Below are 22,257 nucleotides of genomic sequence, written 5' to 3' on the forward strand. Positions count from 1 at the left end.
GGTGTGAGGTGGGTGCAGGCTTTACCCCGCTCCGGCTGGGACCCTGCTCCCCTCCGCCTACGCCGAGGGGTGGGCTGCCGGAGGGCAGCGGGCAGGGCTGGGGGCTGCGCGGGGCTTGGGCGGCCCCGGCCCGGCCGGGATGCAGGCGGCATTCCCCCCCCCAGAAAATCCTCGCTCCCGTGGCTTTAATGAGCGCTTCCCCGCCGTCACCCTTTCACTTGCGGTGTCCGTAAGGGCTGCTCACCCCGCAGCAGACCCGTAGGGCGCGCTGGGTGCGATGCGATTATTTAATTTTTTTTAATTTTTTTTTTTTAAATGGTGTCGGTCGTGCATGGGGGTGCCCTTTTCTGGCCAACTTTGGGGTAGCAGGAGTGGAAATTCTGCAGTAAATGCTGACTCACAGCGGCAGAACGACCTCCTTGCTGCGCCCGGGAGGGGATGGTCCTTGGCAGCGGCAGGTAGGAGCGGGGCGGAGGGCTGCGGGGCCCGCCGCGCTGGGGAGAGCCGCTCCGGCCGGGGTTAATGCGGGTTTTCTCTGGAAGGCTGCTACACCCAAACTGCAGCGCAGGGCAACTCCGGCAACGCTACGCCCCCCCCCCGCAGTTATTTCATACAGTGGGTTTTTCTTTATTTGTTTAACCTGAGGTAGGTTGCTTTCTATCTTAACAGGAAAAGAAAAATTACTTGGTTTTCTTGTTTAAGAGCAGTAAAACCAGATCCGCAGCTAATCAGCCCTCCTATGCAGGGCAGCACAAGACATTCTACCTGCATTTTTAAGAGGCGTTTCAGAGAGCATGCATAGATTTGGAAGTAGCAATACCTTTGAAATATTTCGTGTTAAGGAAGCTGAATGTGGGCCGCTACAGGAGGAGGGTAGACCCTTGTATCTCTGGGTTGATTTGCGTTTGGAGGGGGGCCCTTTTTTCTCTTGAAAGGATGGCATTAACCAACTGCTGTACCTCAGCCCATAATAACAGTGTTTTAAGAATGTGTCTCTGGGTACCCTATTGATTCTTGGACTGCTGTTGCTACTGCAAGGGGGAAAAATCCAGATACAACAGGGGAGGGATGGTGAGAGAGGATGCAATCTCCTCCACTGGGAACCAAAGCTGGATTGTTCCTGCAGTACAGCTCCTGGTGACTCAAACGCACTGGGTTTGTCTGCTCTCTGATGCGTGGGTCTGCCTCTCTGTAGCTGTCCCAACAACATCGTGTCTGGCACTGCTGAACTGTTATGTCTCTGAACACTGTGTCTCTGGCCCACAAGGTAAAAGCAGTGATTACAGTACAATACGCCACAGTTGTTCTCAACTTCAAAGTGAAAATGCTTAGGCAGGCTGCCTTAGAAAAAAATAGGGAAATGGTTCTTTCTAGCAAGGGAGATGTACTGACTGGCTTTTCCTGTCTCTCAGCTTTGATTTCCCCCCCTCCAGTGACTGCTGGCTGCTAAAAACCTCTGTGCAGTGCTGCCCGTTGAAGGGAATCCAGCAGATCAGTACAAAGTTTGTGGGAAAAGACTGCAAGAAATATGCTGGCAAAAAAAAGCTTGCTTGAGGAGAAGTAGTAGGAAAAAAGGACCTGGGGCTTGTGCACACAGACCCTCAAATTCACATTTGTTGCAGCTGCGAGGCGGGGGTGCAGCGGGGTTGTCCCCCGTCCCGCTAGTGACAGTGCCCTGTGCCAGGTGATGCTGAGTGCCTCAGCATGTGCCAGGAAAGTAGTGGTGGGGCTGGTGTGGTTTGCTCAACTAAGGGCTTGCCTGCAGCTAAAATCCAGCCCAGGGTCTGCTGTGCCGGTGTGCTGGCGCTGGGTGAAAACAAAATGCTCCTAGAGGGAAAGCAAAGCAGGCACCTTTCCCACTGGGAAAGCGACAAAGCTATCCAACCCGCCTTCACACCAATTGAGGGTTGTTGTCATAACACACCCCTTTGGCAGCACACCAGTCTGAAGATAACAGAGGGCATTTGCCTTCCAAGGGCCCCCCCCAGCTCCTCCCACTGCTGATGGCAGGGGAAAAAGGCTCCACAGTCCCCCCCATCCCTCTTGGTGTACCAGCACAGTCAGGCTGTGGAAGGAAGGGATCCTGTTTGTAGCTTGCCACGACTTGTTGTGTCGTGTGGTGCCCTGGGGAAGCTGGCATCTGAAGTGGCCAGCCTTCCCCAAAGAGCTGGGGGGAGTGTTTGGCTGGTATTTCTTAAAGGCAGACTGGTGAGAACTCAAATTCAAAGGCTGACTGCTGTTCCCTACTGAGCGAAAGAGGCTTGAGTAACTTTTTGTACTCAAATAGGAGGTAGAAACCTGAGCACTCTCCTGGTTTTCGATCTTAAAAGAAATCTGGACTGTGTTGGGAGCGAAAGTGAGGAGCCGCAGAGGTCCTGGGCAGGCTGTGACGCTGCAGCCTGTATGAGGGCAGTGCCAGCTGCATGGTAGCTGTTTTGTGTCGGCTCAGCTGGGACAGGCTCTTCACAAAAGCTTGCTGGGAGGCAGCATTTCTCTCACTGTCCCCCAAAATCCAAGCACTGTGCAGCCTGGGCAAAGTTTGCTGCAGTCTCCTGATGTGGAGGAGATGACATGGCATTAAGACCCGCTCCTGTGCCAAAGCTGGAGAGGACTGCAACTGCCTTATTTCCTCAGAGGGATTCCCAAGGCTGGTTGTAGCATTTTCTTTCATCCTATATGCTTTCAAGCGCCTTGCTCAAGTTCTTGTTACCTTCTTATACCCATGGTCTTTGGGCTAACAGCTTTTTCCCTCCCTCCCACAAGAGATTCCTGACTACCCAGGACTGCAGCATGCAAGGCAGGCAGCCAGGCTGCGGGCTGGAGGAAAGTTCAGCAAACTGACTACTGAGATGAGCTGGAAAGTGTTGGGATACCTCCTTAAGCTCTTCACGTGTCCTCACTTCAGCTTAGCTCCTGGGACCTTGCAGCTCTGCTGGCTGGAGTGGCTCACTCCATCTGGTGCTGGGGTGGTTGCAGGGGTGGGGAGAGCTCTTCGAACTCAGGCTGAAGCATTAATTGCTTGTCCCCACATGCTGCAAAGTGAGATGCTGATTGCTACCTTCCAACAGGAGGTTGTAAGAAAAGATGGATTTACAAAGGGCTGAAAGCTTTTGTTGGCTGCCCAGCCCTCAAACTAGTGAGGGCTGAATATGGGTACCACTGTGGCCCAGTGGCTGCATCATTTGGATCTTGAATTAGCACATAACGTTGGAAGTGTCTGTTTGAACATGCAGACTGAGAGTTTCCAGGCTGCAGAACACCAAAATTGCAGTGTGTTTTCAGCCGGGTGTATTCTTCACTGTTAATCCATTAGGCACTTCTGCTTTAAACACCAAAAATGCTGTCTGAGGCTGAGCTGGCTGCCTAGAGGAGTCAGCTAGCCAGGAGGCTGAAGAAGGCTGGTATTGCCCAGCCAGGGTGGGACAGCCAGTGTGTTGGTCCTCAGGGAAGCAGTGGCCCCAGCTGCAGCGCATCTCCGCATGAGGCAGTTCCCTCTCCCCATGGGGCTTCTTGCATGACAGAGCTCAGTCCCCTACACTGGCAAGGCCTGAGGTCCCCCACAGCAGCCCGTGGGTCACTGCCACCATGTCACCACCTGGATGCCAGGCAGAGAAGCCCACGGGAGAGCCGTGGGAGGGGGACTAGCAGGAATTGCAGCAGTCCTGTGTTGGTTCAGCACCATTTCCTGGTGACGCTTGTTCTGTGGCTGGCAGGAACCCTGAATCACAAGGTCTGACTTGTTAAACACTGGTGTCAATGTGTGCTAGAGACTCGTCAAACTTTCTACTAGAACGTTATTCTGTGCCAGCCCCTGATCAGACTGATACACAGGACGTTTTGATGGGTCAGCCCTTTCCTGTTACTGATTGAATATGTGTGAGTTCGTTATGGAGCCTGCTTACCATAGTCCTGTGGGCTCAGCCAGCTCCAGGCTGTGGAGTTTGCAGCAGAGGCTTGAGAAAAATATCCTGCGTCCAAAACTGGTGGATTGGGAGGGTTTGTGTTAGGGGGTTTGTTTCCCTCTCTGCATGTAATCTGTGTTCGGATCCTCTATGTTCATCTGTGCCTGTTTATACTCCAGTCCAGGACTGCTGACTACATGTGTAGCATCCCAGGGTGAGTGAACAGAAACCTGGCTATCCCAGTCCCGGACTGGTTGGCTTGTGGCTCACAAAGGGAAAGGCAGGAATGGTGAACCTGCCTGGGAAAGCTCTGGGTGGAGGCCCAGACTTTTGGTACGAGAATAGCAAGTTTCCAGTCCCAGTGCTGCCATACGGATGTGCTCCATTAGGACTGGAAAGGATTGCGTGGGTCATGAACTAGCTCTCTGCAGTCACAGGCAGACATTTAATAGATGTTCTGGGACCCTTCCCAATTTGGTATCTGTTCTGTGTGCCACCCCAGTCCACCAAGCACTTCCTAATACTCTATAATTAACATAACCTTACAAAAAGAGACCAAAATCGTAACTAGTGTGCTTCAGGAGATAAGCTGGACGGAAGGGCAGCATTACCATGGCTCCTGACTTCAGGGACCCAATTGAGTAAAAGTCCCTTGTGATGCCTGGAAAGGGAACCATGCTACAGGGGACATCAGAGAAATGCAACAGGGACCCAGTGGTCCCTGATGTGATCTCGGGGAAAATCCTGCCAGATCCCAAACTGGAGACTGTTTTATCCACAGGCCTATGATGAGGATACCCCAACCAGGCTCCTGCCAATGCAAAGCCATTGACAGCCTCTGCCAAGCCTGCTCGCATCCAGGTCCTACAGGAGGGGGATTATGGCAGTGGTGTCCCTAGCTAAACCTCTGGGCTTCTCTCCCTGGTAGGAAGTGGGATGTGACTGCTGCAGTCTGTCCTTGCTCCTGGCTGTACCATTTGTTGTGGGCCAAGGGCATTGCTCTCTTGGGGAGGACTGTCCTCGTGGTGAGCAGCGTCTTGGCTCAGGGCGAGCAGCTTGCAGTGGTGGCGGGAGTCTGCGCCTCTCTTCCTTCCACACTGGAGCCCAGCACGTGCCTCTCCTGGTAGGTCTTGCTTCTGGCACAGCCCTTGCCCCTTTAGCTGCTCCTGAGGGGACTGGCAGCTTCAGTATTTATTTAGTGCCGGAATCACTTTATCTGGCATAAGTCCCTTTCGCTAGGTGTCTCGTCTAGAGTCCCTGGGAAGATGGGAGGTCCTCCATGCTGCTGTATTGGGAGCCTAGCGAGCAGATCCGTGTAGATGTCCTTCTGCAGTGCCAGGCTCCCTGGGGAGGGATGGACTGCTCTCAGCAAGCGGGTTTTAGCATATCAATGTGCACAAGGTTTACGGATTCCTCCTAGCGGAAATCCTAGCCCAGGATGGGCCTTACCAGCCAGGGGCAGAAGTACCCATACTGCACTGTCTGCCACAGCAAAGGTGGGGCTGAAAGCATCAGCTGTGTCCTGCCTGGTACCTTCACATAATGGTTAACTGTAGCACTGTCCATCAGCTTTCTCTCGAATACCCTCCTGAAGCTGGAATTCACTGGCTGATCAGAGCTACCCAAGAGGGATTGTGGGATAATCTGCATAATAATATTGGGGAATTAGTTAACTCCTGAAGAATATCTGAGCAGCTGGCTATAGGCCATGAGTGAATATGAATTAAATATGTAATGTAATTAATATCTTTCAAATAAATGTCAGGGGTAGGGCTCCGAACACCCATCCATTGAGTTTCTTCCCTTGTGCACCACCTCTCTCCTTTTGGGAAAATATGCTGGAGTTCTTCCCCAGGTGCCCTCTGCATCTTCCCCTCCCAGCAGAATAAAGCTGTACTTCTTCCTTAAACACTGGTTATTTGTGTGCTTGGTTCAGAGGAGGAATCCTGCAAGGGGAGCTGCAGCTGCTTCTGTTCAAGAATAACATCTCTGAGTTTGCTTCTTGTGCTGTGATGTGCAGATACCTCCCTGTCAACCGTCTGTGTGTGGTGTGGGTTGGTTTGCACAGCTTTCCCAGGGAGCAGCTCAAGCACAAAATCTGGGGGAGTGTAGCTCAGTGGGTCGCAGCCAGTTTGCTCAAACCTGGAGCTGAATTCCCCTTGCAGCTTGTGGAAGGTCATGAACAATAGCAGAGAGCCTGGAGCTCCCTGCCTGCATGCTTGGAAAGTCCTGCATGGGTTTCATGTGGCTAACATGGGAAAGGTCTGCTTGGCAACCATGGAGGCTCAGAGGCTGCTGTGTCCTGTCTATATTTAGTTTTAAACAAGTTCTGGAGGAGGGGAAGGCTTTTGCTTGAGAAAGCCTCCTATTGCCAGGAGTGCGCTGCAGCTGAATCACCATCAGTGTTTGCTTTGGGTCATGGTGAGGTGTGTGGACAGTGTAGGTCTGGGGAAGGGGCTGAGCGGAGGCAAGGAGCCCTGTCATGCCTCTCATCTTCCTGTAGATGAGATGTGTCACACAGGGCAGAGCTAGGGATGAGGCTCAAATCCCAGGGTTTCTGTATTGGGATTCAACTATAGCATCATGTCATCTTCCTCAAGTCATCCTCCTCAAGTCATCCTCTGTTTGCCTCTGCAGTCCTGGGCTTCTCAGAGAAGAAACAATTGTCATCTTCTCCGCTGGGAGAAGCAGTTAGGAATTGGCAAAGGAAGGAATTTGAGCCCAGGTTGTCCCTTGAAGTGGGTGCCAAGTGCATGTGTCAGCACCATGCGTCCCCTGGGTTACCATGCATCCAGGCTGGTTGCACCCCGGCACAGTACTTCACAGTCATGCTTTGGTCTTGGTCTTTCTGGGCACCTGCAGGCCTCCCCAGAGCTTAACTACTATCATTTCCAGTTATTAGTGGATTTTTCACACTTCTGATTAATATCAGTCAACGTGCATGTATGCAGTGCTGGTTTGGGAAAGGGGGTTTAAGCAGGGGACATGCGTCATTCATTTGGAGGGACGCTTCCTGGGGCTGGGAGTTTCTGTTCCCACTGCGTAGGGGAATTTGTAACCTCTGTGTTTCTGGTTTTTCTTCCTCCTTAACAGAGGGTGTTTATCGACCAAGGGGAAAAACTGCCTGTCCAGCTGTAGGAGGTATTCAGACTGGCATCAGGGAATGCCCCTTGTGAACCGTTCTTGTTTCCATCACAAAGGATCTTGAGGAAAAACCTTCTTCACTTAGACCTTGCCAAGGTTTGCTGCCCCAGTAAAGCAAGCTGAATGCAACCCTTGGGTTGGAGGAACGTGCCATGTTCTCCACTGTCCCTATGTCCCACTGCACTTATGCAGGTATAATGTGTGAGCAGTGCCATGGCCCACACCTTCTGCGGGACCGAGGTGACAGGTGTGCCTTTTCCTAGAACCCAGAGGTGACATTCCTGCCCACCTGGGCAACATGGTATGCTGAACCTGAGTTCAGTCCTGAGAGCAGGATGTCCTTGTGATCATCCTTCTCCACCACTTCTGATAGCTCTCCAAAACCCACCAGAGAAAAGGGAAGGGTCCGTAGCATTTGCCTGGATGCTTTTGCAAGAGGCACTTGCCACCCCAGAGCATTGGATGGTAAATGCAGCCAGGATATGCTCCAATCCTCATCCTGAGCCCAGGTGGAAGAATGTGTTCTGGTCTCCAGCTGCTGAAGGCTACTTTCTCCTTGGGTTTTTCTCACCATCAGGTGTCTCAAGTTGCGGGGTATGGAACAGGAGGGTGATTTTCAGAGCTGATGGGGACTCTTTTCTCAGCTTTCCAGGATCAGTAGACCAGAGATTAGTGTGTGTAAGGCAGAAGAAAGACTGGCAGGAACTGTTTGATGCCCTCAAATTATTTTATTGTCTATCTACATGCTGAGATCCAAGGGGAGAGTGTGAGTGCAACTGTTGTGTTCCTTTCACTGATCCAAAGTAAAGCAGCCCTGCTCCCTCTCCTGGGCTGGGGAAAGCTGTTTCTGGTGCAGATCCAGGTGGACCCTGCTGATGTACAGGCTGGAGGTCTCTCTGGGTGGCTGTGCTGGGAGGTGGTTTACTCCTAATTGCAAAGAGCCTGGGAAGTTTGGTGTCCTTGGCAGCTGTGGCCAAGGCTGAACCCTGCTGCGCTGCATCTCCTCACTGCACGGGCAGCACGGGAAGGCAGCAGCGTCTGGGGGAGAGAGGAGGGAGGAAAACTGGAGGAGAGGCACTGTGTGCACCCTGTTTTTGTGAAAGCTATGGGATACAGCTGGATAAGCAATAGGGCTGAATCGTGCTGAAGAAGTATGTGGGGAGCGGGAAAACAGAGGAAACACAGAATGGGCTCTGGCTTTGTGTCTGCGCCTGCTGAAGGGTGAGTGACTGGCACAGATTTGCAGTGCTTTGTTCTGGGTGGTAGCAGCTTGCTGCAGGGCAGGACTGCCGACGTGGCTTGGGAAGCACAACTTGCCAGCCATGAGAGGCAGGAGAAGAAGGTGGGATGCTCAGGGAGACCCCATCCCTGACCTGAAACCCAAACTTGTGCCCAGGGCCACAAGGACTGCTGTCAGGCAGCCCAAGCCAGTTTGCTCTGCAGCAGTGCTGTGTGCGGAGGCTCTCCAGCTGGGCTGGGGCTGACTCACAGCGCAGCCAAGTCAGGTCAGCCTGGCCTGGAGGGGAAGAGACAGTCTCTGGGGACGGGAATGCCGTCAAATCTTCCAGCTTCTCCGGCAAACAGCCTTGCCCTCTGCCTGCTGGGGTGACCAGCTCTGCCAGGCATGTGTTCCCCTCCCTGTTCCCTCTCACCACTGTTTTCAGCTCTGCATCTGGAGGTTGCCAGCCAGGTACAGAGCAGGTGGTTGAGCCAGTGGGGAGGTGGGAGCATGGAAAGAGCCACGGGCAGGCTGCGGGAGGCAGGCTGGAGCAAGCAAACCTCTCTTTGCAAAGCAGAGCGCTCAGTGAGGAGTATCTGTGGTAACCGAGGCCAGGATCGGCTCAGCTGGGCATCTGCAGCAAGCATGATTCGCAGGAGATAAAGCAGCTTAGTTTGGCACCAGGAGCACCCGCTTCTCCCCCAACAGTGGATGCAGCGGGGCAGGAGCGGGGCTGATGGATATGGCTCCTGCAGGCAGCAGAGCACTCCCCCGCTGGCCTGACCTTGGCTTTCGCTGGCTGGGGCAGGCGTGCCGGCTGCCAGTTAGTGATGCAGTTAACGCCGCTGTGTTGTGCAGCAGCCAAGGACTTGTATGACTAAGGTGAAGGGACTGAAGCAGGCTTTGGGATTTGTCCCCCAAGCCGTACTCTGATTCAAGTCATGATGGTGGGGTCTGGCGTGACCCTCGGCCATGCAGCTGGTGCCTGCTGCAGTGCCAGCAGAGAGTCGATGCTGGCCACCGGCACCCAGCCCGCTCCATGCGGTGCGTGAGGTGCCGATCCCTGTGCCAGCAGTGCTCGTGGGGATCTTGTACCAGCAGCCAGAGCCACGTGGCTCTTCAGCCGCTGGCTCTGCAGTGCCCTTAGCCTCTCTGTGCCAAGAAGCACCAGGATATGGTTGTGGCTGCTCCTCCCAGCCCTGGCAGCTGTGGCAGGCATGATAAAGTCCCAGGGCTCTCTTCCCGGTGTCTTTTCATCCTGGGCTTTGTTTAGGGTATGAAAACAACCTGGCTCTCCCTCTCTGAGGGCTCTCTCCCTCCCTGCCCATGATGTGGTGGGGTTTCTGGGCTGGACCGGGGCTGGGGGAACCAAGGCACTGAGGCTGCCTCCCAGGGAGGAGGCTCAGCCCTGGTACCACACACAGCTCTGCTCCCTGCGGAGCTGCTGGGCAGGCTGGAGCTGGCCGCGGGGGCCCTGGGGATGCAGCTGAACCCAGGCAGCAGCCAGCTGGTTTCTTGCTGCCATTTGTGCCCAGAATAGGAGCTGTGGGCAGGCCATAGGGATGGAGAAGAGAGAGGCAGGGAGCAAGCTTGGTGCTGCTTTCATACTGAAGGGCCCCACGGTGATGCCTCTGGAGCGCTTTTCCCTCAGTGGCTGTGCCACTGTTAGCATCTCTTAGATCCAGTAAGCAGTTCCCCATGCACCCAGGAATGGCTGTTACCTGGGGACATCCTCCCTGCGTGGCTCAGACACCACTTGCTGCTGACTTGCCTCCTTTGCTGTTCCTTTCCCAGTCCTCAGTATGCTCCAAGATTGTCCAGCTGCTGGGCCAGAACGAGGTGGACTACCGCCAGAAGCAGGTGGTGATCGTGAGTCAAGACAGCTTCTACAGGGTCCTCACCTCAGAGCAGAAATCCAAAGCACTCAAAGGCCAGTTCAATTTTGACCACCCAGGTGAATGGAGAACAGCACCAGGGCTCTGCCACGCAGTGGGGGGTGAGGGTTGGAGTGGGACCCCCTGTTCCACCAGTGGAGAGCCTTGCATGGACACTGGGACTCTGTCTCCTCACGGGGCAGGAGCGGGTGGCTTAGTTAAGCTCTTGTGGAGCAGGGTGCATTCCTGGCAGGGTGGCTGGGGGCCACCTGTGTCCCCTGCAGTACAGCCTCTGTCTCTCTTGGGAAAGAAACTGCCTCAGGTGGAGTGTTTGGGATGAGAAGGGGCAGGTTGTAAACCCTCAAACTCCTTAAGACGCTCCTCTTCTCCCTGCAAAAGCATCCCCCAGTTTGAAAACCTTTCTGGTGCAGCTGGGTCGGGACCAGGGAGATCTGGCCTGGCACAGCCCCCTGGAGCCAGCAGCTCTGTGTCCCTCATTCAAGGAGGGAACCATCTTGTGCAGCTGCTCTGCAAACCCCTCCACCGAGGGGGCTGTGCCCTGTTGCTACAACAGGGGCTCTTTGGACTATCTCCGGGCTTGGTGGGGAAATTCCAGAGCTGCTGTGCTTTCATCCCCACGAGGACAATGACTGGAGGCAGCGAGCACCGATCAAACAGAGCCCTGTCTGTCCAGTGACTCGGGACTGAAACACTGCTGCAGTCTCTCCAAGGGCTGGAGCCCTGGAGGAAGATGCCTTCCCGAGCCTGGGCTGTCAGCGTCACTATACAAGGGCAGTATTGATCTCTGCAGGCCAGATCCCAGGCTGGTGCAAAGCAGTGAAACCCCGGGGGCTCCAGGAGAGCTGGGCCTTGCTATACCTATGGGGACGTGCAGGGCTTTCCTCCCAAGTCTGTGTGTCTGTCTGTCCCCAGTGCAGGGTGCCAGTGGCTCTGGCTAGGCTAAGCTCAGCGTCTGGTGAGTGGAAAAGGTTGCAAAGCTGCCTCGGGTAACGTTTCCTCTCTCCTCAGATGCCTTTGACAACGAGCTGATCGTGAAAACGCTCAAAGAGATCACGGAAGGGAAGACGGTCCAGATTCCTGTCTATGACTTTGTCTCCCACTCCAGGTCTAACAGCCGCTCCTGCCTTGCTGTGCCTCTGCTAACGCCCTGCGGCGCAGTACCTGCCAGCCCAAACCGCCTGTCCCTCCGCTTGCGCCACTCTTGGGCGCCTAACGCGCCAACTGAAAGTTTCAATCCTAACTACTCCAGACCCCTTGGTTAGAGGATCCAGTGCAGATACAGGCACAGTCTGAGGGTCTGGAAAGCTGTGCAGCCATGCAGTGGCATCCAGCAACATAGAGGCATCAGTGGAGGGGGGGTTATGGCCCCCCTTTTCTTCCCCCATCCACACTTCCTCCCCCCATAAACTCTGTGTTTGCAGCTTTAACAAGTATTCCAGGCTCAAATGGCCTGGCACTGCCAGGAAAGGAGGAGGATGACAGTTCTTGCCTCCTGTAACTCTTCCCTTGCACGTGTTTGGCTTGGTTTTGCATGCTTGTGTTGGTCATAGATGGTGTGACCCTGCTCCATTTCCCACAGAAGTGCTGCAGCGTCAGGGGAGTAGTGCTGCCTGGTTCCCAGGGGAGCAGAGGTGGCCCTTGCAGGTTCCTATGGGTCAAGCCCCATACATAGGCTTTCTGGGCTTTACAGCTTGGCACATAACACTTGCAAGCAGCAGCTGGCCAAGGTGGGGGGACAGGGGCTAGTCTGCTTCCTGCTCTGCTGTTTGTCCTTCTAGGAAGCGTACGTATGCCTTGGATTCCCTTCACCGCGGTGGGGTAGGTCTGCTCTCTCCTTGGTTGCCCCCCTGGTGCAGCAGTGATGTCCCAGGGTTGGAGCAGTGCCTAGGAGCACCGCTGTTTCCCCCACCTCTCTTGGCTTGTTTCCCACCACCAGCATATTCTGACTCTCCTTCCCTCTGCTAGGAAAGAGGAGACGGTGACTGTCTACCCTGCCGACGTGGTGCTCTTTGAAGGCATCCTGGCCTTCTACAGCCAGGAGGTGCGGGATCTCTTCCGCATGAAGCTGTTTGTGGACACGGATGCAGACACTCGGCTGTCCCGCAGAGGTGAGGCCTGAACATGCCTTGTGCAGCAGGGACAGAAATGTTACTTAACTGATCTGGGAAGCTGGTTGCAGAGGCAGGAGACAGTGACCAGAGCAGAACTGGGATTGGTGCAAAGTTGTGCTGCTGCTGCTAGCAAAGAGCTGGGGAGCTTTTCCTCCCCAGTGCAGAATGTCACATATGGCAGTTTATGGCAGTGGAGAGCACCTTGCTCCATGTCTCTTAGGATTCAGTGGAGTTTTTGCTACCTTGTCTGGGATTCCTCCTTTGATGCATGCAGCAGTTTGACTACTGAGCATGCTGTGTTCTCACATGGCCCTGTGGCACCAGCCCTGTGCCATCAGCTGAATGGCAGCTACTGACAGTCAGCAGGTACCAGCAGGGGAAGGGTGCAATGGGTAAGGCAAAGCATCTCGACAGTTCAATCAGAAGGCAGTGCCTGATGGATCTGCTCAGGACTTGGAGTATAGGTGTGCTCTGAGGATGGCGTTTGGGTGTGAGGGTGTCCATTGTGGATGGTGCAGATAAGGAGTCTGGTTGTACATCTTGGTCTGTGCAAGCACAGCCAGCACAGCGTGGAGCCTCTTTGTGGTACTTGGCACTGGAGTGATGGCTTTGGGGACAAAGAGCCCTAGAAACCAGAATATCCCTCTCTAGGACTCCCCACATCCAGCTGTCTTGGCTGTGGGTTGCCAGCTGACATAGGAGGGACTCCAGCTCTGCGGGGTCTGCATGGCTTGAGATGCCATTCATTTCAAAGCAGCCTTTAGGATTGGGGTCACTGATGTAGCACCTGAGCCTCCTGGATGATTAAGAAAGCCTTTGGGGACTCTTGGGGCAGAATTCAGTTCTACCCCTACTGTTCTACTGTCCCTACCCCTGCCTGGCTCTGACAGCCTTCATAGGGTGTCTGGGGATGCAGAAGATGACTTAGAGGAGAGGTCCTGTCCAGACCTCTGTGTCTTCAGTGCATCAGCCTGGGACTGCTCGTGTGCATGGGACTGTTCCCATGCGACAGAACTGGTCTTGCCTGCCCTCCTGCTGTCAGACGGATACACAGCCTCCTCCACTGTTGGAATGTCATCAGTGCTGATTAAAAGCTCCTTTTTACGCATCCTTCTTGACCCTGCCCACTGTTCTTGCATGACTCATCCAGGGAGGTGACAGCACAGTCATTGCAGGGAGACGTATTAGCAGGTCACAGATTCACATCTGCAAGATCCTGCAATGTGAGCCTTATCTCTTAAGCAGACTGTTCTGTGCAAGAACTTGGGTTCACACCTAGCCACAGGGTAGAATACATTTTTGGCAGTGCCTTATATCAGCTGTCTAAAGGCAAGGAGTTGCCTTGTGCATTTGCAGTGCCACATGACTGTGTGTGTGCATCCCTATCATACTCTGGAGTGTGTGGTTCAGTCACTTCAGATTTAGTACAGAACTGTGAGCTCAGAGCTTGAGAACTGCTTGAGATCCCATTGACTAAGAACCAAGACCATCCAGCTGCCAACCACAATACACAGCTAAACCCTGTTGTGCTGCAGCTGTTGAACGGAGTCCTGAGCTACATGGGCCCAGGCCATTCTTGGGGTATTTCTCCCACCCACCATCAATCGCTAAAGCCTTGCAAAGGGGTAGCTAGGCTGGTTGAGGTGCTGGTGTCCCCTACTTAGGGCAACTCATCAGCCTCCTGATAGGGAACTGACCATTTGGCAGTCTCCTAGCCTGCGGTCAGGAGTTGGTAGGACCACTGCAGCAGTAAATCTGTTTACTGTATGTCTCCCTGGCATTTCTGGGAAAGGAGAGCCTGTGTGTGAGGTGCTGAAGGTACAATCATGTCCCTGGAATGTAGCTGGAGGCAGCTTGTAGCAAAAGTCAGGATCTTGCATTGTGACATGGCCCTGAGTCATCTTGCTCTCCCAAAAGTCCTGAAGAGTTGCAGCAATGGGCTTCCCAGCTGAGCAGCAGTGGGAGATGAGGTTCCTGGAAATGTAGCTGACAGCTCAGTTAATCAATAGTGCGGCGGTTCAGTACATGCAGCTCACGCTGTCCCCATCTCAGCACCTCTCCCAAGAAAAATGCTGCTACCAGAGTGCAAGGGGCAAGGTCTGTCAGGTGCCTCAAACAGCCTGATCCATGCAAAGCTTATTCTGGCTGAGGTCCCTCGCTGCCCTGTCCTCAGCCAGCTTCTGTAAAACAAAGACCAAGTCAGGTGTCACGTGCGTGTTTCGGGACTGATTTGAGTGATGTCTGCCTGCTGGCTCTGGACGGGTGCCGATCTGTCCTTGGGACGTTTTCCTGCCCTGCAAGTAGAGGGAGATACCTCCAGATAGGGTGTGTGGTCTTAGTCTGGGTTGCTGGGACTCGTTGCTTTGGGGCCAGGTACAAGACAGTGGGTGCTTGACTCGTGTTTGTGTGTGGGGTGTTTGCCCTGGGAGCAGGCAGGAGAGTTTTGCCCTGTCAGGACCAGCCCCTGCAGCCTGGGCACTCACCCCGTGCAGCTCGCACGCCTCCTGCACGCCATCCCAGGCCGGGTGTGCTGTAAATACACCCTCGCTGTGCTCTGTCCCCACCCCAGAGCAGCCAACAAACAGGGTGTGGGACCTGGGAAAGAAAAGTCTCTCTGTTTTATTTTCCTTGCCTGTTTTTCTGTATTGTTTGAGCTGGGGCTTGCTCCCGCTCTCTGAAGAAGGCATGGAGCTGGCTAGAGCAGCCTGGGCTGGACTGAGCCATTCCTGGAAGAGGCAGGGAGCTGGCACAAATCCTGCTGCCTGCCCCTTCTTCCCCCCCCCATCGCCTCCCCTGCACGGGGCTGCGAAAGGGTACGCTGCGAAGTTGCTGGCTGAGGGCAAACAGAGCTGCGGGGATGGTGCCAAGCCAGCCCTGGGAGAACGGCACTGTCCTGGCCCTGCAAGCACACGGGCAGCGGCTGCCGAGCAGGTCACGCAGGCTGGCAGTGCTGTGGCTTGGCTCTGCTTGGCATGTGGAGAAAGCTCGCTCTGAATGCAGTGCCAGGCGCTAGCATGCTGGGGAGAAGCCAGCCAGCCCCTTGGGGAGAGCCAAGAGCTGTCTGCTCAGCCACAGGGCTGTTTTGGCTCTTACCCGTAGATTGAATTCCTGCTGAACTGGGGCACTTGTCCACGCTGAAGTGGCTTTGGACTGGAGATGGCAATGGCCCAAATACCTCATGCAAACCAGGTGCAAGGCCTGAACAGCAGAACAAGCAGGAGGCGGGCTTGCTCTCCTGCCTTCTGGCTTCCTCCTGAGCTGATCTCCTCCAAGCATCTCCTCAGCCTCTGGTTGTGGGAGCCTGCTTTGCCTTTCCATCCCACTCAGCTGGGGACAGCACAAGGAGCCTGGCAGAGCTGGGTAGGTGGGTGAGTTTTACTCTCATCACCGCTGCAGACCTGAGTTAAACTGCGCCTTAATGTGTGTATGGGTGAACTGCATTGCTTTTCTATTCTTGGGCACCTCTGCGCTGGGACAACTGAGAGAAAACCCCGTCCTTAGGCCAAGGGCTGGGCAGAGTGACAGGAGGGATGCAAGGGTTGAGGCTGGGAACAGTCGGGACTGGGGACAGCTGGAATGTGCTTGCAGAGCTGAGAAGGGAGGGAGGCCAAGAAAAGCCCTTGGTCAGGTCAGCCAGCCCCTGGTTCCTGGGAAAGCTTGGAAGTGGGTTAAAAGCATGTAGCTGGGCTGGGGTGTGCTGGGACATGTGGGCAACAGCTTCCAGGAACAGAGACCTCGGGCAAAATACCCAGGTGGCTGGCCAAAGGCTGTACTGAAGGGATGGGGGAGGGAGTGATTCATGTCTCAGCTCCTGACTGTGCCTTACATCTTCCCCATAGTGCTACGAGACATCAGTGAGCGAGGCAGGGACCTCGAGCAGATCTTATCTCAGTACATCACCTTCGTCAAGCCTGCCTTCGAGGAGTTCTGTTTGCCAGTAAGTAAGGGGAGTGACACCCACGGGGTCTGCCAAAAATGCCTCGTACCCTGCCCAGCTCCTCAGAAAGGAGCATTTAGTGCCCCAGAACTCAGGTCAGCCTGCCTTGCCTTGCTCCCTCCCTGCAGGCACTGGTGAAAATGGGGGTGCCAGTGCTGGCCGGGCAGAGTGAGATGGGGACTATTTATACAGCCACTGCCTTCCTGGTGAGATCACCTTCCCCTATGGGAAGGCCGACATGGCAAGAGAAACTCTTCCCTGCACAGAGTCTGACAAACCAACACCAGGCAGCTCAGCAGATGCCAGCCCGGGAGGGAAGATCCTTGGCTGCATGTAGCCGGAGAAGGGGAGATCCCTGCCCCCAGGCAGTGTCTGCTGTGTCTGCCTCCTGTTTTGGGCTGTCTTGCCTGCCCTTTTCACCCTGCAGTGCTGCTGGCTTCTTGCTGGCTGGATGCTTGGGAGAGCAGGGGAGCTTCTTCCTTCACTCTGTGGTGTGGGATGTGGCCTTGCAGATTGCGTTTCCTGGCTGGTGAGAGGCCAAGGTGTAGAGTAGACAGACCTTGCTCGGGGCCAGGGTTGCAAGGTCTTCCTGGAGAAAGGAAGCTACTTTGGGAGCTGATAACAGAGGCAAGGCTCCCTAGCAGACAGGGACTTTGCATGTGGGAGACCACTGCAGTCCTGCAGAACTTGCAGGCGAAATAGCACGTTTGCAGGACTAGCCATTGCACACCTCTCCTGGCTGTCGTGGAGAGGAGGCCATGCCTTGGTTCTCAAGGCTTTTCAAGCAGATGTAGTTATATGAGGAATTTCTTCTAATTCTGGAAGAACTGAGCCAGCAGAGTCCTGCAACCTGGGAACTGCTGGCCAGCACCACAGGCAGGAATTGAACCGGTGCCTCCAGCCTCAGGAACATCTCTGTGCCTGTCTGTGTGGCCAGCTCTGCCCTTTCCCATATGAGGGGCTGATTCTTTCTGTGGTACAAGATGTTTTCCTGGTTCCTGGGCAGCACCCTTTTCTCTGTCTCGGTTGTGGCTCTGAGGACCAAGGTCCAATTCCAGTGTTATCCCAGAAAGTCTTTTCCTGATAGGCAGGTCCAGCTTGGTGGCTCCCTTCCTTGCAAGTCCCCAGCAAGGTAAATCCGCAGCTTTGCAAAGCAGCAGATGCTGCATCAGTCTCTTCTGTTGAAGAGTCTGTAGGAGGATGAAATGTGAAACAAGGAGGGTAGAAAACAACTGCTTTGTCCCTACCCACCAGCTTTGCAGTGGTCTGCTCCCACTTCCAATGTGCTGGTGCACTCAGCTGCAGAGCAATTGCATGTGGGTATTGGGCAGGCTCAGCACCCACTATTGACTCCTAAATCAGCTCTGGGTCAGCTGGTCCAGCACTGAAATGGTCCAGCATGTCCTGGTGATTTTTGATATGCCTGGAAGCACCTGGAGGTGTCAGATGACACCTTTTGCCCAGCAGGCTGGCTTGTGTACTGCTGGTAGAGCTTGGCTGTCAGGAAGCTGATCAGCTGTAAAAGCTGACACAAAAAGGGGAGGAAACTAAGACTGGCACCTGCAGGTGAAAATGGGTCAGGACTGGTGTCCCGAATCAGACCTTTTTTGCAAGCGATGCTCACAGAAAATTCTCCCTGCAGCCCAAGCAGATCATATGGCTGTACCCTGCATGTCTACATAGCCCAGGCATGCCAACTCTTGCTCTTGTACCAAGTCTGGCTGGATTCAGGGAGGAGGTTGTTCCCAAAAGCGTCAGCTGCTGGAGTCTTGCAATCATGAGGCTTTTTAATTTCAGGTTTTGTTAGGATATCTCTTACTGCCTCTTAGTGGAATCTGTATGAGCTCCTGAAAATGGAGTCAAGATGCAAAGCGTGGCCCTCAAAACACAGAGCAGAAGACAAATAAGAGCATCCAAAATGTATTATCAACAATGACGTACCTCCTATGGGGTTTGGGTTTGGTGAGGGGAAGGACCTGCCCCAGGAGACAGGAACGGTACCCCAGCCTGGTGGCTTTCTACTTTCCCCATAACGCAGTGCTTTCTCTCCTCCCAGACCAAGAAGTATGCTGACGTGATCATTCCCAGAGGAGCAGATAATGAAGGTGAGTGGACCCATACCCTGCCATTACATCCCGGAGCCAAGTTTGGGCTGTTGCGGTTGCGGCAGAGTTACATAGGAGGTAGCAGGACCTGCCACGGAGGTGACTCAGGCCACTGCCACCCGAGAGAGTACTGTTACTACACACATGCTGAGATGAGCCTCTCCCCTTTGCTGCTGCCTGGAGCATTAGTGACTGGGAGTTTGTGCTCCTCTGATAAAGCCTGGGAGCCCATCTATGTGCAGTGCCTCCAGGCAAACTCCTGGTTCATCCGACACAAAGGGAAATGTGCTTCTCCAAGGCCAGATGTGCAACTGGGACAGCCAGGTCTCCACCTGACTGGAATCAGCCTGACCATACTGGCTTGAGGGCCGTGCTCAGCTGGGGCAGAGGGATGAAGTCCCAGCAGGGCAGCTTCTCCCCGCAGGGCTGCAGCTCCCCACCACATGATAGGAGAGGATAGGAGCAGGGGAGACAGCAGGGTCATCGTCTCTGGCTTGGCTCTAGTTTATTTGCAGTGATCCTAATGCAATCTCTCCCCCATGTCTTTCCCTCCCTTTTGCTCACAGTGGCCATAAATCTGATAGTGCAGCACATCCAGGACATTCTTAACGGAGGACTCAGCAAACGCCAGAGCAACGGCTACCTGAATGGCTACACTCCTCCTCGGCAGCGGCAGCCCTCAGAGTCCAGCAGCCGGCCTCACTGACCCCAGGCGGCAGGCGTGAGGCTGGGGGTGGAGGGCGCTCAGGCCCTGCCACTGCCCTTCTGTACATACTGTCCGTTCATTCCCCCCTTATCTATTTAAGAAACCAGACGGAGACGAATGCCTTTAATTTTGTATGTTGGAAATGCTGAATGAGAAGCAGCCGGCTGCTCGGGAGCCTGGACCGCCCACAGCTCCTGGCCTTGCTCAATAACTCCTCCAGCACGGAACCGGCTATAAATCTCTATAAATATAGAATTGCTCTATTTTTGTGTAAATGCAGAATAACGTAAATTTACTTGCCATAAGGTATTTGCCAGGCTCAGTGTTGCTGGGAGGGGGCTGGGAAGAGGGTCCTGAGAGATGTTGGTGTCAGGATCTTCACCTCAAAGGTGGTAAGGAAGGAAGAGCATTCAACAGCTGATTTAGTATCACAGTGGTCTCCATCCCAGGGAGGAGCTGGGCTGTGGTGGAGGTGGCAGCTTGAGTGTGGCATGGATTTTGTGACTGGGCTGGGGTTGCCTCCTCCTGCCATTGCTGTTCAGGTCTGAGCAGCCTGGTTTTCTGGCAGGCACTGCACGATGCCGCTGGGAGTTGGAAGAATGGTGTGTAATACCTCCCCTGATCGTCTCTGCACCTCCAGGTCTCAGTCCCTCAACAGCATCCCTTTCTGTGTCTCCCACCCCTTCCCACCACAGGTGGGGGTCTGCTGTCACACCCTCCAGCAAGAACCTGGTAGGTGATACTGGGTATGCGAGAATATAAACATAGCAGCTGGCGTCTATTGGCAGTCTCACTGCCTGGCTTGGGTGGGGAGCCGCTCTGGTGCTCAGTGGCCCTGTGTATGGTGGGACTCCTAGCTGAGCCCTTGGCTCAACCCTAAGCCTGGAGGTTGGCTTGCAGAAGGTCAGAGGTGTGTCTGTCGTTCCTTACTTGGAATGGTTTTGCTCTTGGATGGGTGATTTTGTGTCTGTAAGATATAGTTAAGGGAGAACCAGCCTCTTCTGAAAGAAATGAGCGATGGATGATGAAAGGCAGCTCCTGAGCAGCCTGTCTGAGGCAGGGCAGCAGTGTGTAGTGGTTCCTGGGCTGCCTAGCATCCCCATATGGGGCATCCACAGGTCCCAGCTGGGTAGCATTAAACTGGATGCCCTGGAGTCCTCTGCTCGCCTTTTTCAGAGCATGCTCTTGTGTGGCCTGTGTCCCTTTCATTGTATCCTGGTGGAGGACATTGAGTCCCTGCAGTATGTTGTCCCTGGGGCTGCCCATGGAGTGCCCTCCCTTGCCCAGGGTGAGAATTAGTCTCCCCTAACCTGGTAGTGCTGCAACAGCCGTGTCCCAGGAGAGCCTGGGGGTGTTGTTCTGCAGGTCTGGGAATGCCTGGAGAGCAAGGTGGGGCGGCTGGACTGGGGCAGGGACTTGGTGGGAGCTAGGGAAGGGGATGTGGTGGGATGGTAGCCAGGAAAGATCCTTTGGCCCATGCTGCTGGGCTGACTCACCCCACTGAAAACAAAGTTTCAGAGGCATCCCACGAAGCCTGGAGCAGGGACCCTTAGTCTTGCTCCCTCTGATGATTCTTCAGTCTTTCCAGAGCATTGGTTTTGCTCTGTGTGGTTAAAAGCTGAACACCCTAGACACTGAATGCTCCCTCATGCTCCAGCCCCATGTGAGCTGAGACAAGCTTTGATTTTTTATTTTTATTTTTTTTTTAAACAAAGAGAACAAGAAAGGAAATGCCTCTCCCAGTGACCACTGCTGGGGCAAACTCATTCCCTCTTGATATGTGATGGGGGCATATGACAGCCCTTTATCCCGCTCCCTGTCTGCAGACACTCCACAAGGCATGTCAGCTCTGCCATAACCAAGGGCTGGCACTGGCTAATTCTAGGTAACAGCCATAGGTAAGAGGGACTGAAGCCCTGCAGAACTGGTGAGGCCTCTCAGCTTAAGCAGCCAAGACAGCTCTCAAGATGAAATAGTGGCCTCCTGTCCCCCGTGAATAAAGACAAAACACATGGATGCTGCTGTTTCTTGTCTCCTGTTTGGTGCTGCGTGTTGCTGGCTGTGGTCCCAGTGTGGAAGGAGACTTGACCAACATGGTCGTAGTTCTGCAAGTCAAAGCCAGACCTGGAACAAACCTCCTAGCACAGACTGCTTTGGTGAAGAAGGAGGGGCTGAAGGCAGTGGCTCTGGCTTTTGGCTGGCCAGGCAGCTCTCAGCAAGTCCTGCTGCACACATGACTTGGGGTGCTTTTGTGAAACTCCTCTGTGCTCTCAGGACGAGACAGAGATGGCCAAGTTCAGCCCTTCCCATTAAATCTCTTGAACAGACAACAGTCAACTGAATTTCATGAAGACCTTACAGGCATGGTGGAGGATTAGTCAAGGGTGAGACTGCTTTTAGCAAAGGGGTAAATATCTTTGTGGCAAATGACTTTTATGTCAGCATGGATTCACAAAGGGAAAGTCATGTTTAAACAATCTGATAACTCTCTATGATGAAATAACTGGATTGGTAGATGAAGAAAGAGCAGTGCATATTGTCTACCTTGACTTCTGTAAGACTTTTGATACGGTCTCCCATAAAATCCTCATAGCAAAGCTGTTGTATGGGTTGGATGAGCAGATGGTGAGATAGATTGAAAACTTGCTGAATGGCTGGGCCCAAGAGTGTGGTGATCAGTAGTATGAAATCTAGTTGAAGACCAGTAATTACTGATGTACCCCAGGGGTCAATATGAGGTTTTCAGTTCTGTTCAACATCTTCATTAAAGGTCTGGATGATGGGGCAGAGTGTAGCCTCAGCAAGTCCACTGATGACACAAAATTGGGAGGAGTAGCTGGTACACCAGAGGGTTGTGCTGCCATCCAGAGGGACCATGACAGGTTGGAGAAATGGGCTTACAGAAATCTTTTGATGTTCAACAAAGGGAAGGGCAAAGTCCTGCACTTGAGGAGGAACAATCTCATGCACCAGTACCTGCTGGGGGCCACCCATCTGGAAAGCAACTTTGCAGAAAAGGCCTTGAAGGTCCTGGTTTACCATGAGCCAGCAATGTGCCCTTGCAGCAAAGAGGGGTAATGGTATCCTGGGCTGCATTAGACGGAGTGTTGTCAGCATGTCAAGGGAGGTGATCCTTCTCTGCTCAGGTAAGGCCGCAACTGAGTACTGTGTCCAGTTATGAGCTCCCCAGTGCAAGAGAGAGATGGAGCTACTGGTGAGAGTCCAGTGAAGGGTCATG

The 22,257-nt window shown here is 53.9% G+C and overlaps 1 protein-coding gene across 1 annotated transcript in view; it reads left to right on the plus strand.

Annotated features, from left to right (window-relative positions):
- The window catches only part of UCK2 (uridine-cytidine kinase 2), a 19,756-nt gene extending 452 nt beyond the window's left edge, over positions 1 to 19,304 (plus strand). The window contains exons 2-7 of the mRNA XM_010581770.1: positions 10,060 to 10,219; positions 11,169 to 11,265; positions 12,126 to 12,268; positions 16,111 to 16,208; positions 18,265 to 18,313; positions 18,880 to 19,304. Of these exons, the coding sequence (XP_010580072.1) occupies positions 10,060 to 10,219; positions 11,169 to 11,265; positions 12,126 to 12,268; positions 16,111 to 16,208; positions 18,265 to 18,313; positions 18,880 to 19,019 (687 nt within the window). The 3' untranslated portion in view covers positions 19,020 to 19,304. The remainder of the gene's footprint in view (positions 1 to 10,059; positions 10,220 to 11,168; positions 11,266 to 12,125; positions 12,269 to 16,110; positions 16,209 to 18,264; positions 18,314 to 18,879) is intronic.
- Positions 19,305 to 22,257: the final 2,953 nt, after the last annotated feature.

The sequence above is a fragment of the Haliaeetus leucocephalus genome, unplaced genomic scaffold (assembly GCF_000737465.1).
Source record: "Haliaeetus leucocephalus isolate CR32 unplaced genomic scaffold, Haliaeetus_leucocephalus-4.0 Scaffold76, whole genome shotgun sequence".
In the NCBI taxonomy this organism is placed as follows: Eukaryota; Metazoa; Chordata; class Aves; order Accipitriformes; family Accipitridae; genus Haliaeetus; species Haliaeetus leucocephalus.